This window comes from Chiloscyllium plagiosum, unplaced genomic scaffold (genome assembly GCF_037043375.1).
Source record: "Chiloscyllium plagiosum isolate Xiang-an unplaced genomic scaffold, Cpla_swu_hap1 HiC_scaffold_20, whole genome shotgun sequence".
Taxonomy (NCBI): domain Eukaryota; kingdom Metazoa; phylum Chordata; class Chondrichthyes; order Orectolobiformes; family Hemiscylliidae; genus Chiloscyllium; species Chiloscyllium plagiosum.
In genome coordinates, this window is record NW_028270158.1 from 54,717,604 (window position 1) to 54,743,853 (window position 26,250).

General features: G+C 39.7%; 1 protein-coding gene across 4 annotated transcripts in view; it reads left to right on the forward strand.

Annotated features, from left to right (window-relative positions):
- The window catches only part of cacna1ha (calcium voltage-gated channel subunit alpha1 Ha), a 552,389-nt gene extending 535,270 nt beyond the window's left edge, over nucleotides 1-17,119 (forward strand). Inside the window, exons 33-35 of one of the 4 annotated variants that reach the window (XM_087997955.1) lie at nucleotides 7,608-7,779; nucleotides 8,710-8,882; nucleotides 12,813-17,119. In XM_087997955.1, coding sequence (XP_087854081.1) covers nucleotides 7,608-7,779; nucleotides 8,710-8,882; nucleotides 12,813-13,883 — 1,416 coding nt within the window. In that variant the 3' untranslated portion in view covers nucleotides 13,884-17,119. Of the gene's footprint in view, nucleotides 1-7,607; nucleotides 7,780-8,709; nucleotides 8,883-12,662 lie in introns of all 4 variants that reach the window. The other 3 variants (XM_087997954.1, XM_087997957.1, XM_087997956.1) reach the window with 3 other exon arrangements.
- Nucleotides 17,120-26,250: the final 9,131 nt, after the last annotated feature.

Genomic DNA, 26,250 nt, shown 5'->3' on the forward strand with positions numbered 1-26,250 from the left:
TCCCTTCTTGAGAAGGAAATGTGCCATCCTCATTGATCTAGCTTACATGTGACTGCAGACCAATAGCAATGTGATTGCCTATTAACTGCCCTCTGAAATGGTTGAGCAAGCCATTCAGCTTCTAACAACATTGTAGATGTACTATGCACCAAGAACTGTATATATTAAAGTTAAAAATCACGCAACACCAGGTTATAGTTGAACAGGTTTATTGGAAGCACTAGCTTTTGGAGTGCTGCTCCTTCATCAGGTGGTTGTCAAAGAAGACAGCTCATCACCACTTTCTCAAAGGCAATTGGAGTTGTGCAACAAATGCTGTCCAAGCCACAATGTCTGTCTCTCATGTTTTTTTTTGAACATCTGCTTTGTTTACAGTGCTCCTTTAAAAATTGGTTCTTAAGTTAATTATTTTATTGAGTTAATTTGGTTGCATTATGACTAAAAAAAAGAATAAAGAAATTCCTGTGCTTAGCACGCATTGAAGGGGCTGGAGTGCTTTATATTCACCCCAAATAAAAATTGTGATATAATTTGAAAAATTTATTTTCAAGTTTTCATTCTGGTTGCAGTGGTCCTTTGATGAGCTGTCAATCAGTTAATTTGTTCATTTATTTCTTGTTTACTCAACAGGATAAAAGAATGGCCCTCTTGTAGTGCAGTGATAGTGTCCCTTCCCCCAGACTGAGAGACCTGGATTCAAGTTCTATCTGCTCCAGAGGTGTACAATAACATCTCTGAACAGGTTGATTAGAAAAATAAATTAAATACTAAAAGAGAATAAAGGGCCACTTGACACGAGTGTCTCTTGGTCTGCTTGATGCCTTCAGTGAACAATGGATACAACAAAGGCAGGAATTGCATCATCTCTCACAGTCTCCTCTCCCCTCCCTTACCCTCAACAACAGCTTGATAAATTTCTGTTGAATTTTTGATTTCTGTTAAAGTGACCTTTTAAAGGGCTACCACTAGTTAATTCAGTTAACTTGTTTTAATTTTTTTCTTTCAAAAATGTTTATATAAGTACTCTTGGTCATGTTATTTTAATATAATAAGTCTCTTATTCTTTTCTTTTGTTAGTGAACTGTTGGATGGTCATCTAATTATTTAGTCATTGATTATTTGATACTCAAAAGATGCCATGGAGTTCCATGCTGCCATCTGTTGGTAGCATTGCTCACCAAAGGAAAGCTACCTACACAGGGGTCCTCCCTTCCTCCAATGGGGATTTAGAGTCAGAGAGTCACAGAGATGTACAGCATGGAAATAGACCCTTTGGTCCAACCTGTCCATGCCGACCAGATATCCCAACCCAATCTCGTCCCACTTGCCAGCACCCAGCCCATATCCCTTCAAACCCTTCCTATTCATATACCCATCCAAAACCCTCTTAAATGTTGCAATTGTACCAGCCTCCAACACACCCTCTGGCAGCTCATTCCATACACATACCACCCTCTGCGTGAAAAGGTTGCCCCTTAGGTCTCTTTTATATCTTTCCCCTCTCACTCTAAACCTATGCTCTCTAGTTCTGGACTCCCTGACCCCAGGGAAAAGACTTTGTCTATTTATTCTATCTATGCCCCTCATAATTTTATAAACTTCTATAAGGTCACCCCTCAGCCTCCGACGCTCCAGGGAAAACAGCCCCAACCTGTTCATCCTCTCCCTATAGCTCAAATCCTCCAACCCGAGCAACATCCTTGTAAATCTTTTCTGAACCCTTTCAAGTTTCACAACATCTTTCCGATAGGAAGGAGACCAGAATTGCACACAATACCCCAACAGTGGCCTAACCAATGTCCTGTACAACCGCAACATGACCTCCCAACTCCTGTACTCAATACTCTGACCAATAAAGGAAAGCATACCAAACGCCTTCACAGTAACCTATCTACCTGCAACTCCACTTTCAAGGAGTTATGAACCTGCACTCCAAGACCTCTTTGTTCAGCAGCACTCCCTAGGACCTTGCCATTTAGTGTATAAGTCCTGCTGAAATTTGCTTTCCCAAAATGCAGCACCCCGCATTTATCTGAATTAAACCCCATCTGCCACTTCTCAGCACATTGGCTCATCTGGTCTAGATCCTGTTGTAATCTGAGGTAACCCTCTTCGCTGTCCACTACACCTCCAATGTTGGTGTCATCTGCAAACTTACTAACTGTACCTCTTATGCTCGCATCCAAATCATTTATGTAAATGACAAAAAGTAGAGGGCCCCGCACCGATCCTTGTGGCACTCCACTGGTCACAGGCCTCCAGTCTGAAAAACAACCCTCCACCACCACCCTCTGTCTTCTACCTTTGAGCCAGTTCTGTATCCAAATGGCTAGTTCTCCCTGTATTCCATGAGATCTAACCTTGCTAATCAGTCTCCCATGGGGAACCTTGTCGAACACCTTACTGAAGTCCATATAGATCACATCTACTACTCTGCCCTCATCAATCTTCTTTGTTACTTCTTCAAAAAACTTAATCAAGTTTGTGAGACATGATTTCCCATGCACAAAGCCATGTTGACTATCCCTAATCAGTCCTTGCCTTTCCAAATACATGTACATGCTATCCCTCAGGATTCCCTCCACAACTTGCCCACCACTGAGGTCAGGCTCAATGGTCTATAGTTCCCTGGCTTGTCTTTACTGCCCTTCTTAAACAGTGGCACCACATTTGCCAACCTCCAGTCTTCCGGCACCTCACCTGTGACTATCGATGATATAAATATCTCAGCAAGAGTCCCAGCAATCACTTCTGTAGCTTCCCACAGAGTTCTCGGGTACACCTGATCAGGTCCTGGGGATTTATCCACCTTTAACCGTTTCAATACATCCAGCACTTCCTCCTCTGTAATCTGGACATTTTGCAAAATGTCACCATCTATTTCCCTACATTCTATATCTTCCATATCCTTTTCCACAGTAAATATTGATGCAAAATATTCATTTAGTGTCTCCCCCATTTTCTGTGGCTCCACACAAAGGCCGCCTTGCTGATCTCTGAGGGGCCCTATCCTCTTCCTTGTTACCCTTTTGTTCTCAATATATTTGTAAAAACCCTTTGGATTCTCCTTAATTCTATTTGTCAAAACTATCTCATGTCCCCATTTTGCCTTCCTGATTTCCCTCTTAAGTATACTCCTACTTCCTTTTGGAATGGAACGCTTTTCATTATGTCTCGATCTATGGCCATGCATCTTTGGGGGGTGTTGGCAGGTGGGGGGGGGGAGCGGCCGGGATGTTGGGGGTCCAGCAAATCAAACTCCACAACTCCACCTCACAACACCGTCTCCCATCTTTATACGTTTCTTGGACCTGGCCTATGTGAAAATAGACAGGCCATAATGAGTTTCTCTTTTATTAAGGTGGTGTTATCAATTCAACAGTTGCTGCAAAGTGAGGCTGCTGACATGTAAGCAAGGCTAGAGACAGAAAAACTGCAGTTGCTTGAATCCAAAGTAGACAAGCAGGAGGCTGGAAGAACACAGCAAGTTAGACAGCATCAGGAGGTGGAGAAGTCAACATTTTGGGTGTAACGGTTACACCCGAAACATTGAGTTCTCCACCTCGTGATGCTGCCTTGCTTGCTGTGTTCTTCCAGCCTCCTGCTTGTCTGACATGTAAGCAAGGACAACTCTGGGATTCCATACGAAAGTAAAAAAGTATCATCATGTACAGCAGTGTAAGCAGCCAAAACAAGACCAATAGGAAACCTATGTTTGACACTATGATTTGCAGAGTTATGTCAAAGGACAGTCTCCTTCTGAAGATGATCTCTGTTGTTAAGAAAACAATTAAGGTTCTTGTTCTATCTCTGGTGTTCATTTTTGTAGGACTAGATATTAGCTTATTTACAGTGGCAAACAACTTTCTTCAGCTAAGCATTCACTTTTGTGGTCATTTGAGATTTGTGATCATTTTGAGTTCTGAATATTTCAACAACAATGCAGCTGTTTCCTCGAATATAATATCTCTGTTGTGTCACTAGTCTGAGTCTGCGCTTGCAAAGCTTGTTTGCACTGTTTGACAGCTAAGTCTCATTGAAGCAATTAGACTATGCCAAGTCTTGTTGCATTCTGAGTTGTTCAAGCTTATTTCAAATGTAAACTTGGAAAAAATAATTTGTGTTGAAAATGTGTTGCTGGAAAAGCGCAGCAGGTCAGGTAGCATCCAAGGAACAGGAGAATCGACGTTTCGGGCATAAGCCCTTCTTCAGGAATGAGGAAAGTGTGTCCAGCAGGCTAAGATAAAAGGTAGGGAGGAGGGACTTGGGGGAGGGGCTTTGGAAATGCGATAGGTGGAGGGAGGTCAAGGTGAGGGTGATAGGCCGGAGTGGGGTGGGGGCGGAGAGGTCAGGAAGATGATTGCAGGTTAGGAAGGCAGTGCTGAGTTCAAGGGATTTGACTGAGACAAGGTGGGGGGAGGGGAAATGAGGAAACTGGAGAAATCCGAGTTCATCCCATGTGGTTGGAGGGTTCCCAGGCAGGAGATGAGGTGCTCTTCCTCCAACCGTCGTGTTGCTATGGTCTGGCGATGGAGGAGTCCAAGGACCTGCATGTCCTTGGTGGAGTGGGAGGGGGAGTTAAAGTGTTGGGCTACGGGGTGTTTGGGTTGGTTGGTCCGGGTGTCCCAGAGGTATTCTCTGAAACGTTGTGGCGGATCTGCTCCCAGGAGGACCAGTTCCAAAACCGTACAACCCAGATGGCCTCCTTCTTCAAGGACCGCAATTTCCCGCCAGACGTAGTCGACGATGCCCTCCACCGCATCTCTTCCACTTCCCGCTCCTCCGCCCTTGAGCCCCGCCCTTCCAACCACCACCAGGACAGAACCCCACTGGTCCTCACCTACCAACCCACCAACCTCCATGTACAACGTATCATCCGCCGCCATTTCCGCCACCTCCAAACGGACCTCACCACCAGTGATATATTTCCCTCCCCTTCCCTATCAGCGTTCCGAAAAGACCACTCCCTCTGTGACTCCCTCGTCAGGTCCACACCCCCCACCCACCCAACCTCCACTCCCGGCACCTTCCCCTGCAACCGCAAGAAATGCAAAACTTGCGCCCACACCTCCCCCCTTACTTCCCTCCAAGGCCCCAAGGGACACTTCCATATCCGCCACAAATTCACCTGCACCTCCACACACATCATTTATTGCATCCGCTGCACCCGATGTGGCCTCTTCTACATTCGGGAGACAGGCCGCCTACTTGCGGAACGTTTCAGAGAACACCTCTGGGACACCCGAACCAACCAACCCAACCACCCCGTGGCTCAACACTTCAACTCCCCCTCCCACTCCACCAAGGACATCCAGTTCCTTGGACTCCTCCATCGCCAGACCATAGCAGCACGACGGTTGGAGGAAGAGCGTCTCATCTTCTGCCTGGGAACCCTCCAACCACAAGGGATGAACTCAGATTTCTCCAGTTTCCTCATTTCCCCTCCTCCCACTTTGTCTCAGTCAAATCCCTCGAACTCAGCACCGCCTTCCTAACCTGCAATCATCTTCCTGACCTCTCTGCCCCACCCCCACTCCGGCCGAACACCCTCACCTTAACCTCCCTCCACCTATCGCATTTCCAAAGCCCCTCCCCCAAGTCCCTCCTCCCTGCCTTTTATCTTAGCCTGCTGGACACACTTTCCTCATTCCTGAAGAAGGGCTTATGCCCGAAACGTCGATTCTCCTGTTCCTTGGATGCTGCCTGACCTGCTGCGCTTTTCCAGCAACACATTTTCAGCTCTGATCTCCAGCATCTGCACCCCTCACATTCTCTCAAAAATAATTTGTGTGTCTCCCTAATCTCAATAATCTAATATTGTAGCTTTTGGCTGAAAAGAGCTCTCTATTACTTCCATGGTTTGCTGATGGGTTTCTATGTAAATATATCCGACTATGCAAATCAACAATTTCTGGACTTTGGCTATTAGCATGATCTGCTTGGACAAAAGGATCTTTCTCAATTTACAATGTATTATTAAGTACTTAAGTTGTTGTACATCTTGGTGAGCCTTTGCTGATAATTAATGTTTTTCTCCAAACATTCGAGCTCACTTTTTTCATATATTCTATGCATAACTGCAAACATTTGTTGCAGTTGACATCTGCCTAGTGCAGGTGGCACCACCACCTTGTCTGTACCTTCAGTAGTCTGGAATTTGTTTTGAACTTTGAGATTTATTTTGTGGCATTATTGAAAATGTATTTCTCGCTTCATAATTATTGAGATTTTATGGTCGTTTTGCTCGCTGTAGAAATTTCTAGATCTTCACTTGCTTTCATTATAGAGTGAGCTAGCACCCTATTTGTTTCCCAGAAGTAATCCTACTATCTACTCTGGGGGAGGAACCTCATCACCTGACTTCAGTTACTGTTGCTGATCTCCTGGGCAGATTCTGTGTATTAAATAGATGATTATATTGCTTTACCTTCTTCAGAAGAACTGATCCTCATCAAAAGAGAGATCTGGCAATTCAGGAACAATGCCTCTTTAATCTAAAGATACGGTAAGGTCCAAAATTTCAGTTAGGAGTAAATGAACAACCAGTTTTCTTCTCTGTATCTATAATCTCAAAAATGCACACCACTGTCCAGAAGGCCATCTGGTGGCTGGCAATTGCCTTCTTTAGTGCCTTCTTTTCCTGAAGATTCCCATGCCATTTTCAAAAGAAATAGAAGGTCTTCCCCATTGTCTTCCAATATTAGGACTGGAGTGTCTTCACTATTTGCTGACCAAAGGATGTCTAAAGGTATAGAAATAGCTGTGCCCATGAAATAACCATAATAGTTTAGAATGATGTGCACGCATAGACCTCAAACTCTGCGGCTAGGACAGTACAAGTGTCAAAACTTAATGGAGGATGATCTGAAGATTACTGGATACAACCTTAGCTTCTCCCATATCTAATTTAAAATATTTTTTTGCCATTTGCATTAATTTCTGTACAAAATTCATTCAGCAAGCTTGTACTGTAAAGAAAATTGAATTCCTTCTTTTGGTCTGTCACAGCACCCAAGGAAAGTGCATCCCTCCCCTCTGCATCCCTAATGCTACTCTACACTGTTCTTAATTTTCTATGCTGCCTGCTCAGCCTTACTCCAGTGTCTCTTTATAAAATTTGCTGAGGTATATTGTCAGAACTGGACTGCACCCTTTTCATTCTCACCTTTGCTTGATGGGTTTCTCTGTTTAAGCTGGATTGTTAGTAAGAGCAGCATTACGACCAGTTAATTACTATGAAATATTCTTGTATAATTCCGTATCTGAACTGGACTGCACCCTTTATGAACTGGACTTGCACCCTTTTCATTCTCACCTTTGCTTGATGGGTTTCTCTGTTTAAGCTGTTTAAGCTGGACTGTTAGTAATAGCAGCATTATGATTAATTAATTACTATGAAATATTCTTGTTTAATTCCATATCCTAGCTCTGTTAGTGTTCTATACAGTTCTCTGCATTTTATTAATAGTCAGTTCCAGTCATGTTGAAGAAACTGGTATCTTGCTGGTTTATTCTATGTGGTTATGAATGCATCAATGCTGCATAATGCCAGTGTAATATTGAACAGTGTGAATAATTTCCAATATTCTCTGGTTATTTTTAAACAGGAAGATCTTAGATACAGCAAAATGATCGGAGAGAATCAAAAAGACAATTTGCTGACTGTTCGGAAAGTTTCTGTGTCTCGAATGCATTCTTTACCTAACGACAGCTATATGTTTCGCCCAGTTAGATCAGCCCAATCTCATTATCCGCTGCATGAGGTGGATCCCCATCAGGGTATGTCACCAACATGTTTTAGTTAATAAAAGGGAATTAGTACATTCTTCTATCAGTCAAAAGTTATTTAAAAATTCAGTGCATTTCTTTAATTAATCAGAAAGCCAATCATATGGGTGTCAGTTTGAAGTACTCAGCTTAGAATATCTGAGGGTTATGAAAGGTTTGCTGCTGTTGTAAAACTCTACCATTGCTTCTACTATAGTTTGTCGAAACAGGGGTCAGACCCTCCATAAGCAGATCTTCAATGGTTCAAGGGTACATCTGTGATCTGGGATAGACAGAGAAAACTGTGGGTATTCCCCTGGCCTCCTCAGAGAAGAACTTGGCTGGCCCTGTGAATTTGTGGCTGGGAGCCACTCTTAGAATGTCTTTTGCTCGCCTACCCCAATTTTCAGAAGTTTAGCATAGATTTATCCAAGTTTAGACACCTCCCAACTCTGCATCCCCAAATCCAACATTCACCAAGTTGGCCCTATTTTTAGTGCTTTCAACCAAGCATGCTTGCACTAGTGGTACACCTGAACCCAACTGAGGACCTCAGACCTGGCTTTAGGGAAGCCCAACCCTGGGCCAACAAAAATATGTATAATCTATCAATGGATTTATTGGGCAATTTGTCTGAGTCAGACTTGAGTTGACAATCTTAACATCTTCTTTCAAACTTTTTGGAGTCTGTCTTGACTTCGTCTAAACTCATTAATTTTGGAAGCACAGGCAACCAAGTAACTCAATATGGCTTCTCACAAATAACCTAAAAATATATAATCACAAAGTAGATATTCAAATTGATAGCTAAATTTTTAAACTTTCTCAAAGAGGAAGAAGCAAATGGAAAAATTAAAAGAACCTTTTATATGAAGCATTTCTTTGGTTTCAAGATTTTATTTTCATTCAGGGTTTTGTTTTTAATCTGGATTTTTTGTCTAGGGTCTGTGACTTCAATCCAGTCCCAGCCTGCTGAAGTTTCTACGTGTCTTGGAATTCCCACTGAGATAATTCATCATAGCTTCGCTTCGACCAGCCACATCACTCTCCCTAAAATCCCTCCTCCACAGAGACCACCGAGATCACCCAGTTTTAACAGGCTACTACGTAGACAGGTATTGATAGATTTTATTCAAAGGCGTTTTTCCATTTTGCACTGAAATATTGTTGACTCAACTTAGATCAAAAGTCAGTAACTTTTGCTTCAATTTCAGCTCATTGAGTTACACAAAACTAGTTGATAGCAAATTGTCTGGTTACATAAACAATTGTCCAATTTTCCTTTGGGAAAAGTGATATCAAACAAGGCAGGGGGAGGGGGCTCATGCCTAATTCTGACACAGAATTTGCATTTGCAAGCTCCCTGCCATTTTGGGCACTTGGTACCCATTTTACAACTTGGGACTTAATTCCCTGTCACCAAGTTTCTAAGTTTATATTTCAGTATTTATTTGGTGATATGAAATGCTTGAACTGTTATTAAGAAACCAGTATCTCTTATTTTGGGAGGGGGCGGTGGCAGGAAAGGAATTGATCAGAATTCCCAGTCCTGCAGCTAGATTTAATGTTTGCACTGCTGGACCTACTCACCTATCAGGCACTTAATTGCTTGGCAATGGAACATACCTTGTGATTTAGGACCACAGGCAGTGCCATTGGGAGTGGAGACTGTTGCTAGTTGTTCTAGAGAGAGTGGGACAGAGATTGTTGTTAGATTTTGAAAGAGTTCTAAAGTGAATGAGAAGGGATGAACATTGCAGAGAAGAATATGTGGACGGGAACTGAAGGAGTTGGAGTAAGGACAGTGAGTAGCTTTCGTAGCCTCCATTTCTGACCTTATGTCCTTGATTGGGGACAGTGTAAGTGAAAAGGGTTGCTTGGTGACCTTTGGGCCTGGAAATGCTGTGAAACTCGAAATGGATCCCTGAGCCACAAGAAATTCTAATGGACTTGAACAAGAATATCATGGATGATTTGGTGAGGGGGAAATAAACACTCAGTTGTGTGGAAGAGCACTTCTGGATACAAACAAAAAAGCTAATGACCAGGATGGGCTTTTGTGGTGCAGTGGTAGTGTCCTTATCTCTGGACTAAGAGACATTGGTTCAAATCCCACCTGCTCCATAGGTGTGTCACAACACATCTAAATAGGATGATTTTTTAAAAAATGTCTGGATTTTGAGTCAAAATTAGAGAGAAATTATCAATATCCATTTTTGCTTTTAACTGTACGTCAGGCAGCAACTGCATATGAGCAGTTAAATACTGAAATCAGGATCTGATTGGGGGAGATGGTGATGTAGTGGTTGTCAATGGACTTGGATTCCAAAGGCCTAGGTCAATGCTCTGGAGACATGGATTCAATTCTCATTGGCAGCTGGTGGACTTTGAATTCAGTTTCTGGATCAATGGTGCTGGAAGAGCACAGCAGTTCAGGCAGCATCCGAGGAGCTTCAGCAAAATCGACGTTTCAGGCAAAAGCCCTTCATCAGGAATAAAGGCAGTGAGCCTGAAGCATGGAGAGATAAGCTAGGGGAGGGTGGGGTGGGGTGAGAGTAGCATAGAGTACAATGGGTGAGTGGGGGAGGAGATGAAGGTGATAGGTCAGGGAGGAGAGGGTGGAATGGATAGGTGGAAAAGGAGCTAGGCAGGTCGGACAAGTCCGGACAAGTCAAGGGGACTGGAAGTTTGAAACTAGGATGAGGTGGGGGAAGGGGAAATGAGGAAGCTGTTGGTCCACATTGATGCCCTGGGGTTGAAGTGTTCCGAGGCGTTCTTCCTCCAGGCGTCTGGCGGTGAGGGAGCGGCGGTGAAGGAGGCTCAGGACCTCCATGTCCACGGCAGAGTGGGAGGGGGAGTTGAAATGTTGGGCCACGGGGCGGTGTGGTTGATTGGTGCGGGTGTCTCGGAGATGTTCCCTAAAGCGCTCTGCTAGGAGGCGCCCAGTCTCCCCAATGTAGAGGAGACCGCATCAGGAGCAACGGATACAATAAATGATATTAGTGGATGTGCAGGTAAAATTTTGATGGATATCGAAGGCTCCTTTAGGGCCTTGGATAGAGGTGAGGAGGAGGTGTGGGCGCAGGTTTTATAGTTCCTGTGGTGCAGGGGAAAGTGCCAGGTGGGTCGTAGGGGGGGCGTTGACCTGACCAGGTAGTCACGGAGGGAACGGTCTTTGCGGAAAGCGGAAAGGGGTGGGGAGGGAAATATATCCCTGGTGGTGGGGTCTTTTTGGAGGTGGCGGAAATGTCGGCGGATGATTTGGTTTATGCGGAGGTTTGTAGGGTGGAAGGTGAGCACCAGGGGCGTTCTGTCCTTGTTACGGTTGGAGGGGTGGGGTCTGATGGCGGAGGTGTGGGATGTGGACGAGATGCGTTGGAGGGCATCTTTAACCACGTGGGAAGGAAATCAGTTAATCAATCTGGAATGTAAAGTCAGCCTCAGTAATGGTGACCATGCAAAATATGATTATCTTCAAATTTTTTATTCATTCATGGAATGTGGGTGTTTCCTAAAATTTATTTATTTATGGAGATTTCAAAATAATTAAATCCTTTTTTAATTAACTTCTCAATTATCTCTACCACACTATCTTGATTCTATCTTTCTTTCTTCCAATATTTGCATATGCTTTGGCATTGAATGAAATGTTCTAACTTACACTTCCTGGTTAAGACCCTATGCATCTGTGTAGAATATTCCTCAGTCTGATTACGGAGATGCACAGCTTGCTGTCTTGTTCACACAGGACTCAGGTTTTCTGCCATGGAGAAATAGCTTTCTAATCACAACAGACTTCCTGTGCGAAACCTCACACAAAATGTCTGGACGTGTGCAAGTGCAATAAATGCTTGACGCCATGCATTTATCATTACAAAATTCCAGACCATTGAATTCAAACATAAATCAAGAAACTTGAGCGTATAATATAGGCTGACACTTGAGTATAATGCTGAGGAAGTACTACAATGTCTTCTCGGTGGAGGATTTTGGACATCAGGCAGGAAAGTGGAATTGAGACTAAGATAAGATAAGCCGTGATTGTATCAAATGGCGGAACAGGCCCGACAGGCTAAATTGCATTCTCTTGCTCTTAGTTATTATGTAGTTGTTAACCTCTATAGGTTTAAAGAACAGTGGGAGAGATCTCCCGGCCAGCATTCAACTCTGGCAATTCCTCTACAAAAAGAAAACTTTCAGATTAATTAGGCATTATTTCATTCATAAGCCTACATGAAAATTACATACTTCTTTCAAAAGGATGGATATGATGGTGTAATAATTGTAACTGGATTGGCAATCCAGAGTCCTGGACTGATCATGAGTTCAAATCATTTGTGATTTGTGTTTGTGAATGTGAATGCAGATTTTTTTAACAATATGGAAACTTAAAAAGAAGTGTTTGTGGAAGTGATCATGAAACTGTTGATTATCTTAAAAGGTTCATTAATGAACTGAGCCAGTCTATGTGATCCAAATTTCTCAATGGCTTGGTTGACTCTTAACTGCTGTTTAACTTCTAAAGCCACTGAGTTTGTGAAACCATATCTTAGGCAGCCATAAATGGCAACTTTGTCAGAGATGCCCAAATCCTGCAAATAGATTTTTAAGAAAATAATAATTGGCCATGAAACCCTTTGGAAATCCTGAGGACATGAAAGCTGTATTTTAAGTCTATCATTTTTTAAATACCGTTTCAGCAATTACTGCCTTTATGAGAGGGATTGAAAACCTGGGGGTATTAGTGTGGGAGACTCAGTAAAGTTTAGTAATGCAAGGCAAGAGAAATTCTTTTTGCTACTATACAGCCAGAATCAAAAGTTTCGCAAAATATTTATGATGAAACACTACCAGTGGGAATTTGCTCTGATATTCTATGACTGCTTACATTCCAGGAGTCTGTCAGAAATGACTCAGTGGGTGTTATGAATGTGGAATCTAAGAACAGCTTGAAGCTAGAGTCTAATGACAATCTGCAACCAAAACTTTCAGCTCATCATATCTTGGTTCCACCATTAATGCACTCCACACCATTGTCTCCAAAGGTCGCCGCTCAGCCTTTGCCACTGTTGACACAACGCAGTAAGCAATCGAGTGTTCACACACACAGGCAGGTCTACAGCCAGCGCAGTATTCCGAGCCGCTCACCCAGTCACAGCAGTGGCAGCAACAGCCCAGCAAGCTCCTTTTTCAACTCTGTGGATCCAGCTGACGAAGAAGTGAGGTGCATCAACAGCTCAATGAGAAACTGGAAGCGACAATCTGAAGTGAGAAGCCTATCGTTATCACCTTTCCTCTCGCTTAATCAGTCAGCTGTGGCTTTAAAGAACTCTAACAGTACAGCAAGCTTGGCAGGAATTGGAAGGGAAAAAGACTTGAAGAAATTCTACAGTGTTGATGCACAGGGATTACTGGCAAAACCTTCTTGGGCAGATGATCCAAGGAGGCATTCAATTGAAATATGCCCTTCGATTGACGATGAAGATTCAAATCTACAGTTAGAAGTTCCATTTTCTACTGAAGAAAAGGGAGAGCCTTCTGTCCATGCCCAGTCAGATTCCGAGTATATCCTTGCAGCTCAAAGAAAGAAAAAAATGAGTCCACCTTGTATCTCAATAGAGCCTCCCAAGGAGAGTGAAAGTGGGCCAACTTCTCATACTGCAATGTCTGAAGCCAGGATGCATTTACGCAAGCGCACACTATCCTTTGAATCCATGGTTCATAGAGATTCTCTAGAACTCGTAGATTTGCAGTCTGAGAATCAGGCATCCATAACAGATCAACGAATTCCCCAATCCTGTCAAAGCAAGCATCTTACCATTCCAGACCTATCATTCGATCACTCAGATGTGAGCTCATTAAGCAGTTTATCTGACTTGTTTTCTGATAGCAATCACTCAACCCCTTCTTCTAGTATCTCTGCAGATTCAAGGGTAGAATTATTGGCCTCCGAACGGAAGAAAATAGACCATTCCAAAGCATCAATTGAAAACCGTGATATTCATAGGCCTGAAAATAGTAAAGAGATGCTCAGCGTCGCCAGTACGCCTCTTAGGAAACGGGGGCTTGTTCGTATGACAAGCACACAAGAAGACACGGATGATCTTGTGGTATAGCTGAGGAAGATAAATTTTCTGGAGGAAGAAAAGACTTACTTATGCCAATCAATCACTGTAAAATGCAAATTATTACTGTCTAATGATGCTTGTTTGATCCCTTGTCAATGATTTAAGGATTTTGTAAGGGAATGCAAAAAAAAAGGGAAATGCAAATGTTCTTTGAATGGAACTTGAGTAGGTTCCCATACTCAATCACATTGATTTGAGTCAGATTTATGTGTATAGGCACTTTATTGTGCAAAGCCACAGTATGCAGAAGTGCAGAAAAGATGAGAACTGTACAGTGATGTAATGTTTGCAATGTATATATAAATAATTATGTATTAGTGATAAATAATTTAATGTCTTCATAATGCACATATTTTTATATAGAACTGTAATGTTTTGCACACTTAAAATCGAATTCCAAGTTGAGTGGTGTTTTCTGGTGTTTAAGTGGAATGTATATAATTTAGATTTTTTTTCCTTTTCCGCTTGCTCATGCTAGCCTCATTCTAAATGTTTACTTTTCTAATGTAACATTTACTGAGAACCAAATTACTACTGGATTGTAGTCAGTGCAATAATAGACTAATTCATTGTTCATTTTTTAAAGAAAGAATTAAGTCTTCAACCAGGTTAAATTGCAATAAATTAAAGAAATCATAGAGAAAAAAGGCACACTAATATTAGGGACATGTCAAACAAAAAAACAATGATAATATCTAATGGCAAATTATTTATTCAATTCCATTTTATTTACAGTTTGGTAAGTTATTAATGGTATTTGTAAAGTTACATACATTTCTTGGTCAATAGTGTGAAATGTAACCTCTGAAAGCAAACCTATTTATGTTTACTATACTGCGTCCATCAGGCAAGGAATAACTGTAACTTCATTTTTAAATGCTTATTTCTGTGCTTAACTTTTTTAAGCTTTTGGCAAATCTGTTTCACAAAAATATGTTCAAGTTGTTTCTAAATGTATAATAAATCAGCGCTTCTGTCTTAAAAATATCCTGTATTTTCACTACATTGTGGGTAATACTCACCTTGATTTGGTAGCAATAATAACAGATGAACTTGAAGAAAGAAAAGCTACTTTTACCTATATGGTAAGTTATTTTCTTTCTATTGTACCACAACATTCTTCCTGATTCAGACAAGGAAATCTGGAGAAACAACTTTGACATTTCAATGGTGTTCTGAAACTTGATGTAAGATCAGGTTTTAGTGTGAGGTTTTTTTGAAAACGTTTGATCATCTTACCTGGCTAAAACTATTAGAAGTTGGAAAGCACGATTAGAGATTTAGTAGTCTTTTGAAGTTTGAAAGGAATAATTGCAATATGCTTATAACATTATGGTTATATTTCAGGGAGCTTATCCAGAATACAACTGCAAGTAATGATTAAGAGACAATACAATTACAAATTGCTCATCATAATTTTTGGTAGTTTAACAAGTGTTTTATGGAAGTGAAAACAAATGTAATATACTGATAGGAATGGTTGTTCACTGAATTAGAAAATTGTCCCTTTCCTGTTGTGTGGATTTAACAACAGTCAAATGAGACATAAGTTTCTTTCCTGCTAAGTACATAATGAAATTATCTTTGAATTGGTCTAATCCACTTTAAGCAAGGATAAAGTTGGCAGTAATTGGACATCAACGGCACTGATAAACCCATCTTAATTAAAAAAAAGATACATGCATCATTGGAAGTGTCAGGTAAGTGTAGTAATGAGAGTTTAGGGTTAAAATGTGAAAGAATGTGTGATTATTTCTTTATAGCTGATCTCTGTAACGTTTTTTGTTGGGGAAGAGGAGATCATTCCTATTCCTGTAACAGTGTAAACAGCAGAACATTTGCTTAAAATTATAAATTACAATTTAAAAGGATACACTTTACATACATAGTTATGATTCTGACTTATTTTTTGGTATTCTTGCAATTAATGGTATTTAGATAAACAAAGTCAAATTCTCTACATCTAGGAAAGCTTTGACATTTGAAAATCACACAGTCAATAGGTGACCGTGGACTAATGATGAAGGGAACTTAAATATTAATGAATTTCATTAATCGTTTACATTTGCAGAGCTAGGATGGTTAACTTATTCATTCCTGTGTCAAAAATCTTTACTGTGGAGTAGCTGATGCTTCCTCACATTTGAATCTTGCTCCTAGTTTTCACAGATAAAAGATGATGTGCAGAGAGAGACACCACACTCTGGGCCAGCTAAGACCCCTCTGGTTTATCACTCTTTGTTATTTCACTCACCAACTACTTGGGGAACTTATAACGTTCAATCCCTAAGGGATCTTGAAGTCAATAGAAATTCACTAGGAAACATGCTGCAGATCCACTGTAAGCACATGCACAATGTTGAATGTTACTGCATGAGGAAATTTTAATCATCTTTGTCAAATTATCATGCAATTTCCTGTACTGATGCCCATACATTTGGGTTTCGATGTGATCAATTTTAGTTTAAACCAATTATTACTGTGATGAATGAGTAATAAACTAATCTATAAAACACTTGTTTAAGTATCTGTTTGGAGCAGTGGCTGATCAATACTGAATCTTCTTTTCATTGGTTTATTAGTAGTGCAATTCAATATGTAGAAATTCTCCATCTGTATTTAGTCCAACAAAGACAGTTCTGAACCTTGTTCTCTGTAAACCTGAAGTCATTCAGAACTTTTCTGCCTTAACCTGGAACAAATCCCATCAATCTGTCACTGACAACATTGGTTCCTAGTTAAATGATCTCTTGATTTTACAATTGCTCTGTGGTCTTGCCGCTGTATATCTCACTAAACTCTTCCAGCCTAAGAAATCTGCATTCCTGTAGCTCTGATCATTCAAACATGTTTGATTTTAACCTTTCCTCCTTTGGTTACACTGTCAGTCGTGCAGCCCTTAAACTTTTGAATACCAAATCCCCACTCTTCCCCAACCCCAACTGTCTGATCTCTCCATCTTAAATTCCTCTTTAAGGCCCATCTTAAAACTTGCATCTTTGATCAAAGTTTGGACATTATCAAAACTTGTCGCTCTATCACATTTTGTTTTATAATGCTCCTGTGAAGTGCCTTAGGCCATTTTGTTATGTTAAATATGCCTTATAACTTGTTGTGATTGTTGATGTTGAATTGAATTGGGGAAAGCAATGAAAGTGATGTTTTAAATAGAACACACTGGTCATAACTTAATAGCTCGATAGAAACAGCAAAAAACATGAGAAAATTAAATAATAAAGGTTCTCCTCACAAAAATTCAATGAGATTAAAAGGGAACTTGCCTAGGTAAACTAAAAGAAAATTGTAATATAAAACAATGCTCAGAAGATGAATGAGATGTATAAGATTGAGGGTTGTGGATAGGAAGTAGCAGTTCCCATAATACAAGGGGACATAATTTTAATGTGAAAGGCAGGAGGTTTGGAGGAGATTTGCAAAAGAAAATCATCTAGAGCTGGTGGGAATCTGAAATGCACTGTCTGGAAGGGTAGCTGAGGCAGGAAACCTCACAATCTTTTTAAAAATACTTGGCTGAGTACTTGAAATGTCATAGCATTCAAGGCTATGGACCACATGCTGGAAAGTAGGATTAGTATTGATGTAGAGTAGTTTTTTGGTGATGTAGTGTAGTCTTTTTGTTGGTGTAGTCTCGATGGGCCAAATGGCCTGTATGATTATATGAAAATCAGGCATAAAGATTCTCTCAATAGTTAAAGGACTGTTTCAAAAGCTGGAGCTTATTGGACAAGTAGAGAAATTAATATTAGAAATGAGATTAAAAAGAAGTTTGAGATGACATTTATGTTTAATGATATAAAAGAAAAACACGCTGGAAATATGAAATATAGACAGGGTGCTAAGGAACTTTGAAAACAAAGAAGGAAATATGAAGAACAGATAATACAAAGGAAATAATATACAAGCCAATAAAAGGTAAGTGAAAAACAAACTTAAAGGAAGCACAGAATCAACTGGAAAAGAAAAATGATGAAAGAATGATGAAAATATTAAGCAGTTCCTTTCTTCAATCTTTGTCTAAATAAGTAGAAATGGCAAAATGAGGGTGTGAAACAGTTGATTAGGATAATTACAGGTAAGGAAGTAATACTGGAAACTTCTGGAACTCTGTTGTGAAAGGTACTGAACCCCAATACCATTCATAGTAGAATATCTAAAGAAACCAGAGAGCAAGTAACAGATATTGTGGTCAAATGATTTCCACAACAAGTGTATCATTAAAGCAAAATGTACCAAAATGCACAGCTGTCAGTTCATGGGAAAAGATTTCCTGTGAAATTAAAAATGATTATTTGTAGAATCATTTAGTTTCATTTTTTAATTGCTTTTAACAACGGAGGGGATGCTGCTGAAGCAGGCTAATCATTGATGGTGAGTTTACCAGCATATTTTTAACGCATTTTTTACCACGCAAACACCCAGTTGAGGCAGTTCAAATCCACTCCATTGTGTCTGAAGATACTTTGAAAAATGGCTCAATGATATAATTTCACCATTTAGAGTCATAGAGATGTACAGCACAGAAATAGACACTTCGGTCCAACTCACTCATGCTGACCAGATATCCTATTGGTGGATTCAGCTGAATGAAACATTCAGTATTAGGGAAATGTGCAAGTGTTTAACTTGACTTTTAACTGGACAGTTTCCCATGCTGCTGAAACAAACATTATGACAAAATTGTGAAAGTAAGATGACAATTAAGATTATAAGTAAAATCTGCATTTTTGTGCAGTATTCACTTACCTGATCCTTCGTCAAACCTTACATACTCCTGACATGAAGAAATGTTCTAATAATACCAAGATTATTTAGATTGAGCAGTTTCTAAACTTTATACAATGTTGTTCTTTTTAAAGTCATTTCTGCACTTGTAGTTTTAAATATTAACAAATACTTCACATCATCCCAGTTTAAGGCTTAATTTCTTCAAGTTGTTTAGATCTTAGAACATCACCTGTACAGCAAAGTGAAGGTAGGGGAATAACTTTGCAAGTTTATGACTGCGCCTTTATAAAAATATTTATGCACATTTGTTTAAGTAGGGGAAAATGTTGATTTACATTTTGATGGGGCTTGTTTTTTTCCTGGAGTTTGTTGATTATTTGTGCACCTTTTAATGTTTCCAATTTCCTCTGTATCTTGTCCTTTTGGTTTAAAGATGTTTTGATTTGTGCTTTGCTCTGTTGGATTTTGCATTTCAACGTTCCCAAAAGGTTGACATTTGACTTTGTTTTTATTTCATGCTATTCATTAGAGTCTTGCTGTATTTTCTTCCCTAGCAGTTCAGTGCTGACTTCACTTATGTTGAAACATATTGTACATATTGCTGCTTCTTGTTAAGAACAGCTAGCTACTTGTTTCCTGTTTATTTTTGAGTTAACAGCTTTACTTTCTGCATTAAGTTCAGTGTTGATAAGGTGTTGGATGGTGTGTCACTATCTTATTTCTATTTGGAATTTGCATGTCCTGAAGTTTAGGTGAATGTGTTGATACTCTTTTTCTCCCACATATGTACTTATTATTCTCTTAAGTATATTGAATTTCCATCGTACAGTTATTAGAAAGGTTTGGACAACTTGTACTATTCTATCATTACAATCTCATAAAAAGATAGCCTGTGAATTAGTATCTCTGAGTTACAACTTGTTCATCTCAACTTAAAGGTATCTAAGGACATACCACATCTTGTCCATCTAATTGCAGCCAAGAAATCAGCTGCAATGGCTTTTCCTCCCATTACTGTGACATAATCTCTGGCATCTCCCAAGGATCTATCCTTGGCTCCTTCCAGTTTACTATCCACAGCCTGTATGTGGTGACATCATCCATGCACTCTGTCATTTTCTATATGATGTGGAGATGTCAGAATTGGACTGGGGTGGACAAGGTCAAATATCAAATGACACTAGGTTATAGTCCAATAGGTTTATTTGAAATTGCAATGTCAAATTAACCTCTTGGACTATAACCTGGTGTTATTTGCTTTTTAATCATTTTCTTTATACAAGCTGATGATCCCCAGCTGTACCTCACATAACCTGTATCGATCCCTCCACTATCTCTAAATTGTCAGACTCCTGTGCAATGTCCAATGCTGGATGAGCATATCTTTCTTCCAATTAAATCTTGGCAAGACCAATACCATTTTCTTTAATGTCTGCTACAAATTCTCTTCCCTAGCCAGCAAATCCATCTCTCCACATGGTAACTTGCAAACGTGTTGTCGTGTTTTACTCCAAAGTGAGCTTTTAACCTTGTGTCACTAATACCATCTACTTCCACTTCGAACATTACCTAACTCCACTCTAGAACTATATTTCTGTAATTTCTATTCAAATTCAGTGTTGACCTGCCACGAAAATTCTGCAATAAACATCAAGTCCTCCAAAATCTGTTGTGTCTTAATTCAGAACAAGTCAATTCATATATTTCATTGTACTTGCTGAACTACATTCACTCTTGGTTAAAGAATGTATAAGATTTAAAAATGTTCACCTTTGGGTTGAATTTTCCCACTCCAAGGGAAAGAATGGAGGGCCACTAAAGTCTTGACAGCTGGTGGCATGTTAATTCCAAGACACTATTCCTAGTATTTCAGCCATGGTGACTCCTTTGTCCTTCAACTGCCTGGACATGTAGTATGGTGTCCTCCATTACCCTCTTGCAAGGATCTCATTCAATCTGGTAGCTTATAGTGCTCACCATAGCATGGTCCTTGAGGTTGCTGAGATCCTTGAAGTGCATAGCTCATAATGGGGATGGGGTTGTTACGTAAGAGATGGATGAAGCTGAATCTGAGCAGAGAGATGCCTCTGTTGCATGGTGAAATGGCCTCCCACAGGACTTCCCACCTCTACTTCATGGCCTGCAGCAGTAGATCCAGTTCGGCACTGATTTAAAAAATGCTGTGCCAGAGTGCCAGGTGTCCCATGGCATCTTATTTTCCTCTGGTGTAATAGAAGGCTTTGGCACAATCAGCAGATCAGTCTTTCAGAACAATTAACAGTCTTAGCGATGGCTGCTTTCAGTGCTGCATTGAGTTCTACAATTTATCTGGCCTTTGGCTGTTCCTGTCTCTAAAATTAAGGATGAGAAACCTGTCTTCAAATCTATCAAGGGCTTTCTTGTGCAAAAATCTAAGTTTCCCACTGGCAAGGTTTCTGACCTGGGAATAAACCCAGCTCTTGATTCCTGCTTCTCTAGCAATCAGCGCCTTATTTCAAAACTTGCCCCTCAGACCCATTCCTCCTTATCTCTGTAATCTCCCCCATTCAGTTGCACAACCTTGTGATATATTATTGCTGCATTGATTCTGGTGATTTTAATTGTTCACATCTAGTTAGCCAAACTTTGAATTCCAAAGGCCCTAAATCTCTGGTATTTTCTCCCTAAGCTGCTTAACCTGTCTCTGTTTCTTCTTTTAAGACTCTATAAAATGTACCACTTTGACCAATTTTTGCATCGTCCTTAAAATATCCTTATGTGATCCTTTACAACATTCTTGTGAAGCAATTTTGGTTGATTTCTTACATGAAAACTGCAACGTAAATACAATCTGGTGTTATATCCGTTTACTTGTGTTTAATTCTTTTTGTTTGTACTACTTGCCTTTTGCTGTACTTATTTCTATCTGCAAGACATGTATGTGAGACAACAAAAACGTTGTAACATGCAGCTAACTATATTGATCACATGATAAAAATTAAATACTTGCAGTTAAATAGCACATTTTCTCACCTTATGCCTTGAAGTGTTAATAAAACATTAAGATTACTCTAGTATGATTTAGCTAGGTCCACCAACTAGATAAAGATTACATTCAATGGGTGGGTAATATTTCTCCCTGATTTTTGTTGTCCACTTCCAGAATTCAAGATGCATTCAAAGAACTATTTCAAAAATCTGAGATTGCAGTAGACTATGGATGAGCTGGGGAGCATAGGAGTTTTGGGCTATAACTTACATTGTGCACCTCAATTTATTCTCCAAAACAGTGGTCTTAAAGTTGTATTTGGTACTGTTGCTTGGTGAAAAATGTTGCTTTGATAACATTGAACAGGTATTGCATTGGATGAAGTCAAATGATGTTCAAAGAAGCTACAATGTAATTTATATGACCTTAATTAATGAAATTAGAAGTCAAAATTTCAACTGAATGAGTTGTTTCATACATTGTATATTTATTTATGAATGTGTGTGTCCGTGTAGGAGTCTTCATGCATTATTTTTCACCATGTCTCATCTGATGTATATCTATCTACCAGGTATGGCTCTTTCTGAAGACAATAAAATTACCTTCAATAGACATTACCTGTCTTGGAGCACCTACTTTGTTAATTATCTGCCATTAGAAATTGCTTAGAGACAAAAAAAACTGTTGGAATCCAAGGTAGACAAGCAGCAGGGTGGAAGAACACAGCAAGTCAGGCAGCATCAGGAGGTGGAGAAGTCAATGTTTTGGGAGTAACCCTTCTTCAGATCCTCAACATTACCTGTAAACTTAGCAACAAAGCCATTAGTTCATAGGTCCAGATTGTTAATGTTTAACATAAAAAGCTATTATCCCAACACTGACCCCTGTGGAACACCACTAGTCACAGTCTGCCATCCTGACAAAGACCCCTTTATGCCCACTCTCTGCCCTCTGCCAGTCAGCTAATCCAGTATTCCTGCTGTTACCTTCCCCCTAATACCATGGGCTCATATCTTACCCAGCAGTCTCCTGTATGGGACATTGTCAAAGGCCTTCTGGAAATCCAAAAAGATAATGTCCACTGGCTCTCCTTTGTCTAATGTGCTCATTACGTCCTCAAAGAATTCTAACAGAATTGTCAGGCTTGATGTCCCCTTGATGAAGCCATGCTGACTCCTTCCTGTTTAACCAGGCACTTTCAGTACTCCGTAATCTCATCCTCAATAATGTACTTGAAAATCCTATTAATGACCAAGGTCAGGCTAACAAGTCTCTAATTTCCAGCCTTCTCCCTCCCTTTTAATCAGGGATGTTATATTAACCATGTTCCAATCCTCTGGCACCTTCCTTGACTCCAATGATTCCTGAAAAAGCACCAATGCCTTCACAGTATCCTCAGTTTTCTCCTTCAGAACTCTGGTCTCTGTAATTTATCCAACTTTGACCTTACAACTTCCCCAGTACCTTCTTAGTAATGGCCACTACACTCACCTCTGTACCCTTATTCTCTTGAAGTTCCAGTGTGCTGCTGGTGTCTTCCACCATGAAGACTGCTGCAAGCTACCTATTCCCTTCGTTGGCCATTTCTTTGTTCTCCATTACTACTTCTTCAGCCTCATTTTCCAGTAGACCAATGTCCACTCTTACCTCTCTCTTGCCTTTTCGACATATATATCAAAGTACTGCACACTGGTGGTAGTAATGAACCACAGCTTAGGTTTTGGATGTTTTGTTGAATGTGTTGATGCTGCAATACTTGTCAGAGTCAAACACCTGAAGATGTTGCTGATCAGCTACAATTTCTTCAAACGTGTCTCCTTCTAGCAGTGGTACATTCTTTGGGTTTGTACAGCAATACTTTTCTGAAGTATCTAATGAGTTTAAAGACAGTTCCATGCCTTTAGTTATATTATTAATGAAATCACATTCTCTACCTTCATGTTGGCACCTGTTTATGAATTGGTGAATTGTTTCATCTGGCTGCTGTCAGAATGATATGAACTCAAGCCTATGTTTCCTAAAGTATATTAAGTTTAAGCTTATCTTCTAAAATCTGGAAAATCGTTTCCAGATCTTTGATATTTCTAATGATGACTGAAAACAAGCATGACAAGCCTTACCCAGAAAGGTGGAATATCCAGTGGACAACTCCCCCTGCTTCCTTGTACAATTGTCCAATAAAGTCTTCAACTCTGGTTAACGTCAGCTACTTTAGATGGTTACATGGGACTTATCTGGACAGTTATCCAGGAAATGTTAGATAGGAGAATACCATGTCAGAAATCATCCCTCAATCACTCATAATGATTCACCTCATAATTCTCACCAACAATCTGTCTCTGAAACCCAACTCAACTTGATTTCCCTCCTGACATGAACCAACAACCCTGAACTCAACTAATGTACTTCACCCACCTGCTAACCTCATCTTATCCACCTACCATCCTGCCACACTGTCCATCTGCCATCTAACCCTCATAGAACCTTAACTACCCTCAGTAGCTTTTCAAAGAAACGGAACATTATTTAATAGAATTTGGGAGCTAGTGTCATGAAAAGGGAGTGTGATGACTGTACAAATTGTCTGCTTGTAAGGATTCTATGCTAGTTCTGAAAGATTTTCCAGAAAGTCGTTTAGAAAATTCAGAGTAAGTGTTATTATTTAGGGGGATTTGCCCAGGGTCAAGTGGAACTGGGGAACAATTGGGTGAAAACTTGATTGTGTATATGTACAGGAACAAGTAGTCAGTGGGGTTAGAGTTGATGATGTGTGAGTTGAAAAAGAGCACCTCAACTCTCTCCAATGAACATTTTATTTGTTGGTATTTATCAGTAACTATGTATTGCTCTTGTTAGATCAGGGTCAGAAATAGGAATTCTGATTCTCACCTGAAGATCTGGACCAATAATAAAGAACCCACCAATTTTAAGGTTACCTGATCACAACAGACAACTGGCAGAATAACATTAGACATTGAAGATGATTGACTAAATTATATTTGAAGAGAAACAAAGGTATCTATAAATCCTTCAGGGAGAAAGGAGATGGGGCTCATAATTACACAGAAGTTTTTAAAAAATGGGTCATAGTGATCAGCAACACAAAGATAGATGTTTAAAAAATATTGTAACAACGGAAATAAAGAGTAAAGATTTCCCTTTGACCACAATGGTAATCAGAATATATGTAAATTGCCTCAAAACTGAACAAATGCCTTACAGTAGGCATTCTTAATGACCACAGCTGTCCACTCAATGTTCACCAAAAAAGTTTATGAGAAACATGTCTTCCCAAACAAAGTCTTTTAAAAAATGTCTTTGAGAGTCTAAATGGGATCAGAACAAATAAATCCACTGATAGATTACATTAATCCCTGAGTTCTGAGAAAATTCAAGAAAAGTATTGCTGAGACACTGACAATTAACGTATGTGAGTCAATGGACCCTAGAGAGATATCCCTGTATTGGGAGTAAGCTAATTCTGTGCCCAGTTACAAACAGTGCGACAAAACAGACTCTGGCGAACAATGACTCATTAGTTTTACTTATATTTCTTGTAAAATAATGGGATAGATTGTCAAGCATAGTCTTGAGGATTGTTAGTACATCATGACCCAATTACCCACCCTGGCTTACAAAATGCTTTTGATAGAGTTTCATATAAAAGGCTACTAATTGAACTCAAAATGAGACGATTCAGGTTGCAAGCATTATTCAGGCTTATCATTTGCTTTGCCATGTGAATTACAAGGGAATGTATTCAAGACTCACTCAAAAGGTTGTTATAATTAATGGGGTTAGTGTTTATTTGTACCTAGTATTACAAAATTAAAATGAGCACAAATTTTAAATAATTTCTGAATATGATTACAGATTTAACAGGTTGAACAAAAGAAGAAAGAAACTATAGAAATTATTATAGTTTAATAGTTTGAAAAAGATGAGGGAAATAAAAATAAAATACAGATTGCTTTCTTGCAGTATTCCCAGCAAATAATATTTCAATATCAGACAAGCAAATTCTCTAGTGTTTCCAATAAGTTAGACATTGGATCATGCTGTGTGTTCGTGTTGGTTTCCTTTCAATTCTCCTTTCACTGCTAGTCAGCATTCTGCCTCTACTGCAACAATGGTCTCCAATGTGTTCAATCTTTTACACCTGTTTTAAAAGGATAGTTATGGATTACAACATTGGTGGGACTTCTGTAAATCTATGATTCTGCTCTTAAAATCACATTGCCCAATCATATTCTGAGCTCTCTGTTTAAAGTATAGAGTTTGAACCCACCCAGAAACTGTTCATATTTTATCAAGCTTCCTTTCAGTAATTTCCCATCACGAGGAGCCCCACATGGACCATCTTAATGATTATAGGTTTCAATATTTGTAGCTGACCCATCTTATCTAATTTGTACAGTCTCCAAAGGTTATCCAAATGCCAGCGTCTCTTTTTCACCCACCCCATCTTTTTTTCTTTCTGGTAGCATTTGTTTAGTTTTACCAGCCTAGCAAGTTTAATTTTAAAAGACTGAAATATAAACATTCCTTCAATCAGCAAGGTTTGCAGCTTTCCATGGTTCTTCAGTTGAATATCAGGCTAAAGAATATGTCAACAGAAGAAAAATAGAGGGGATGCTAGAA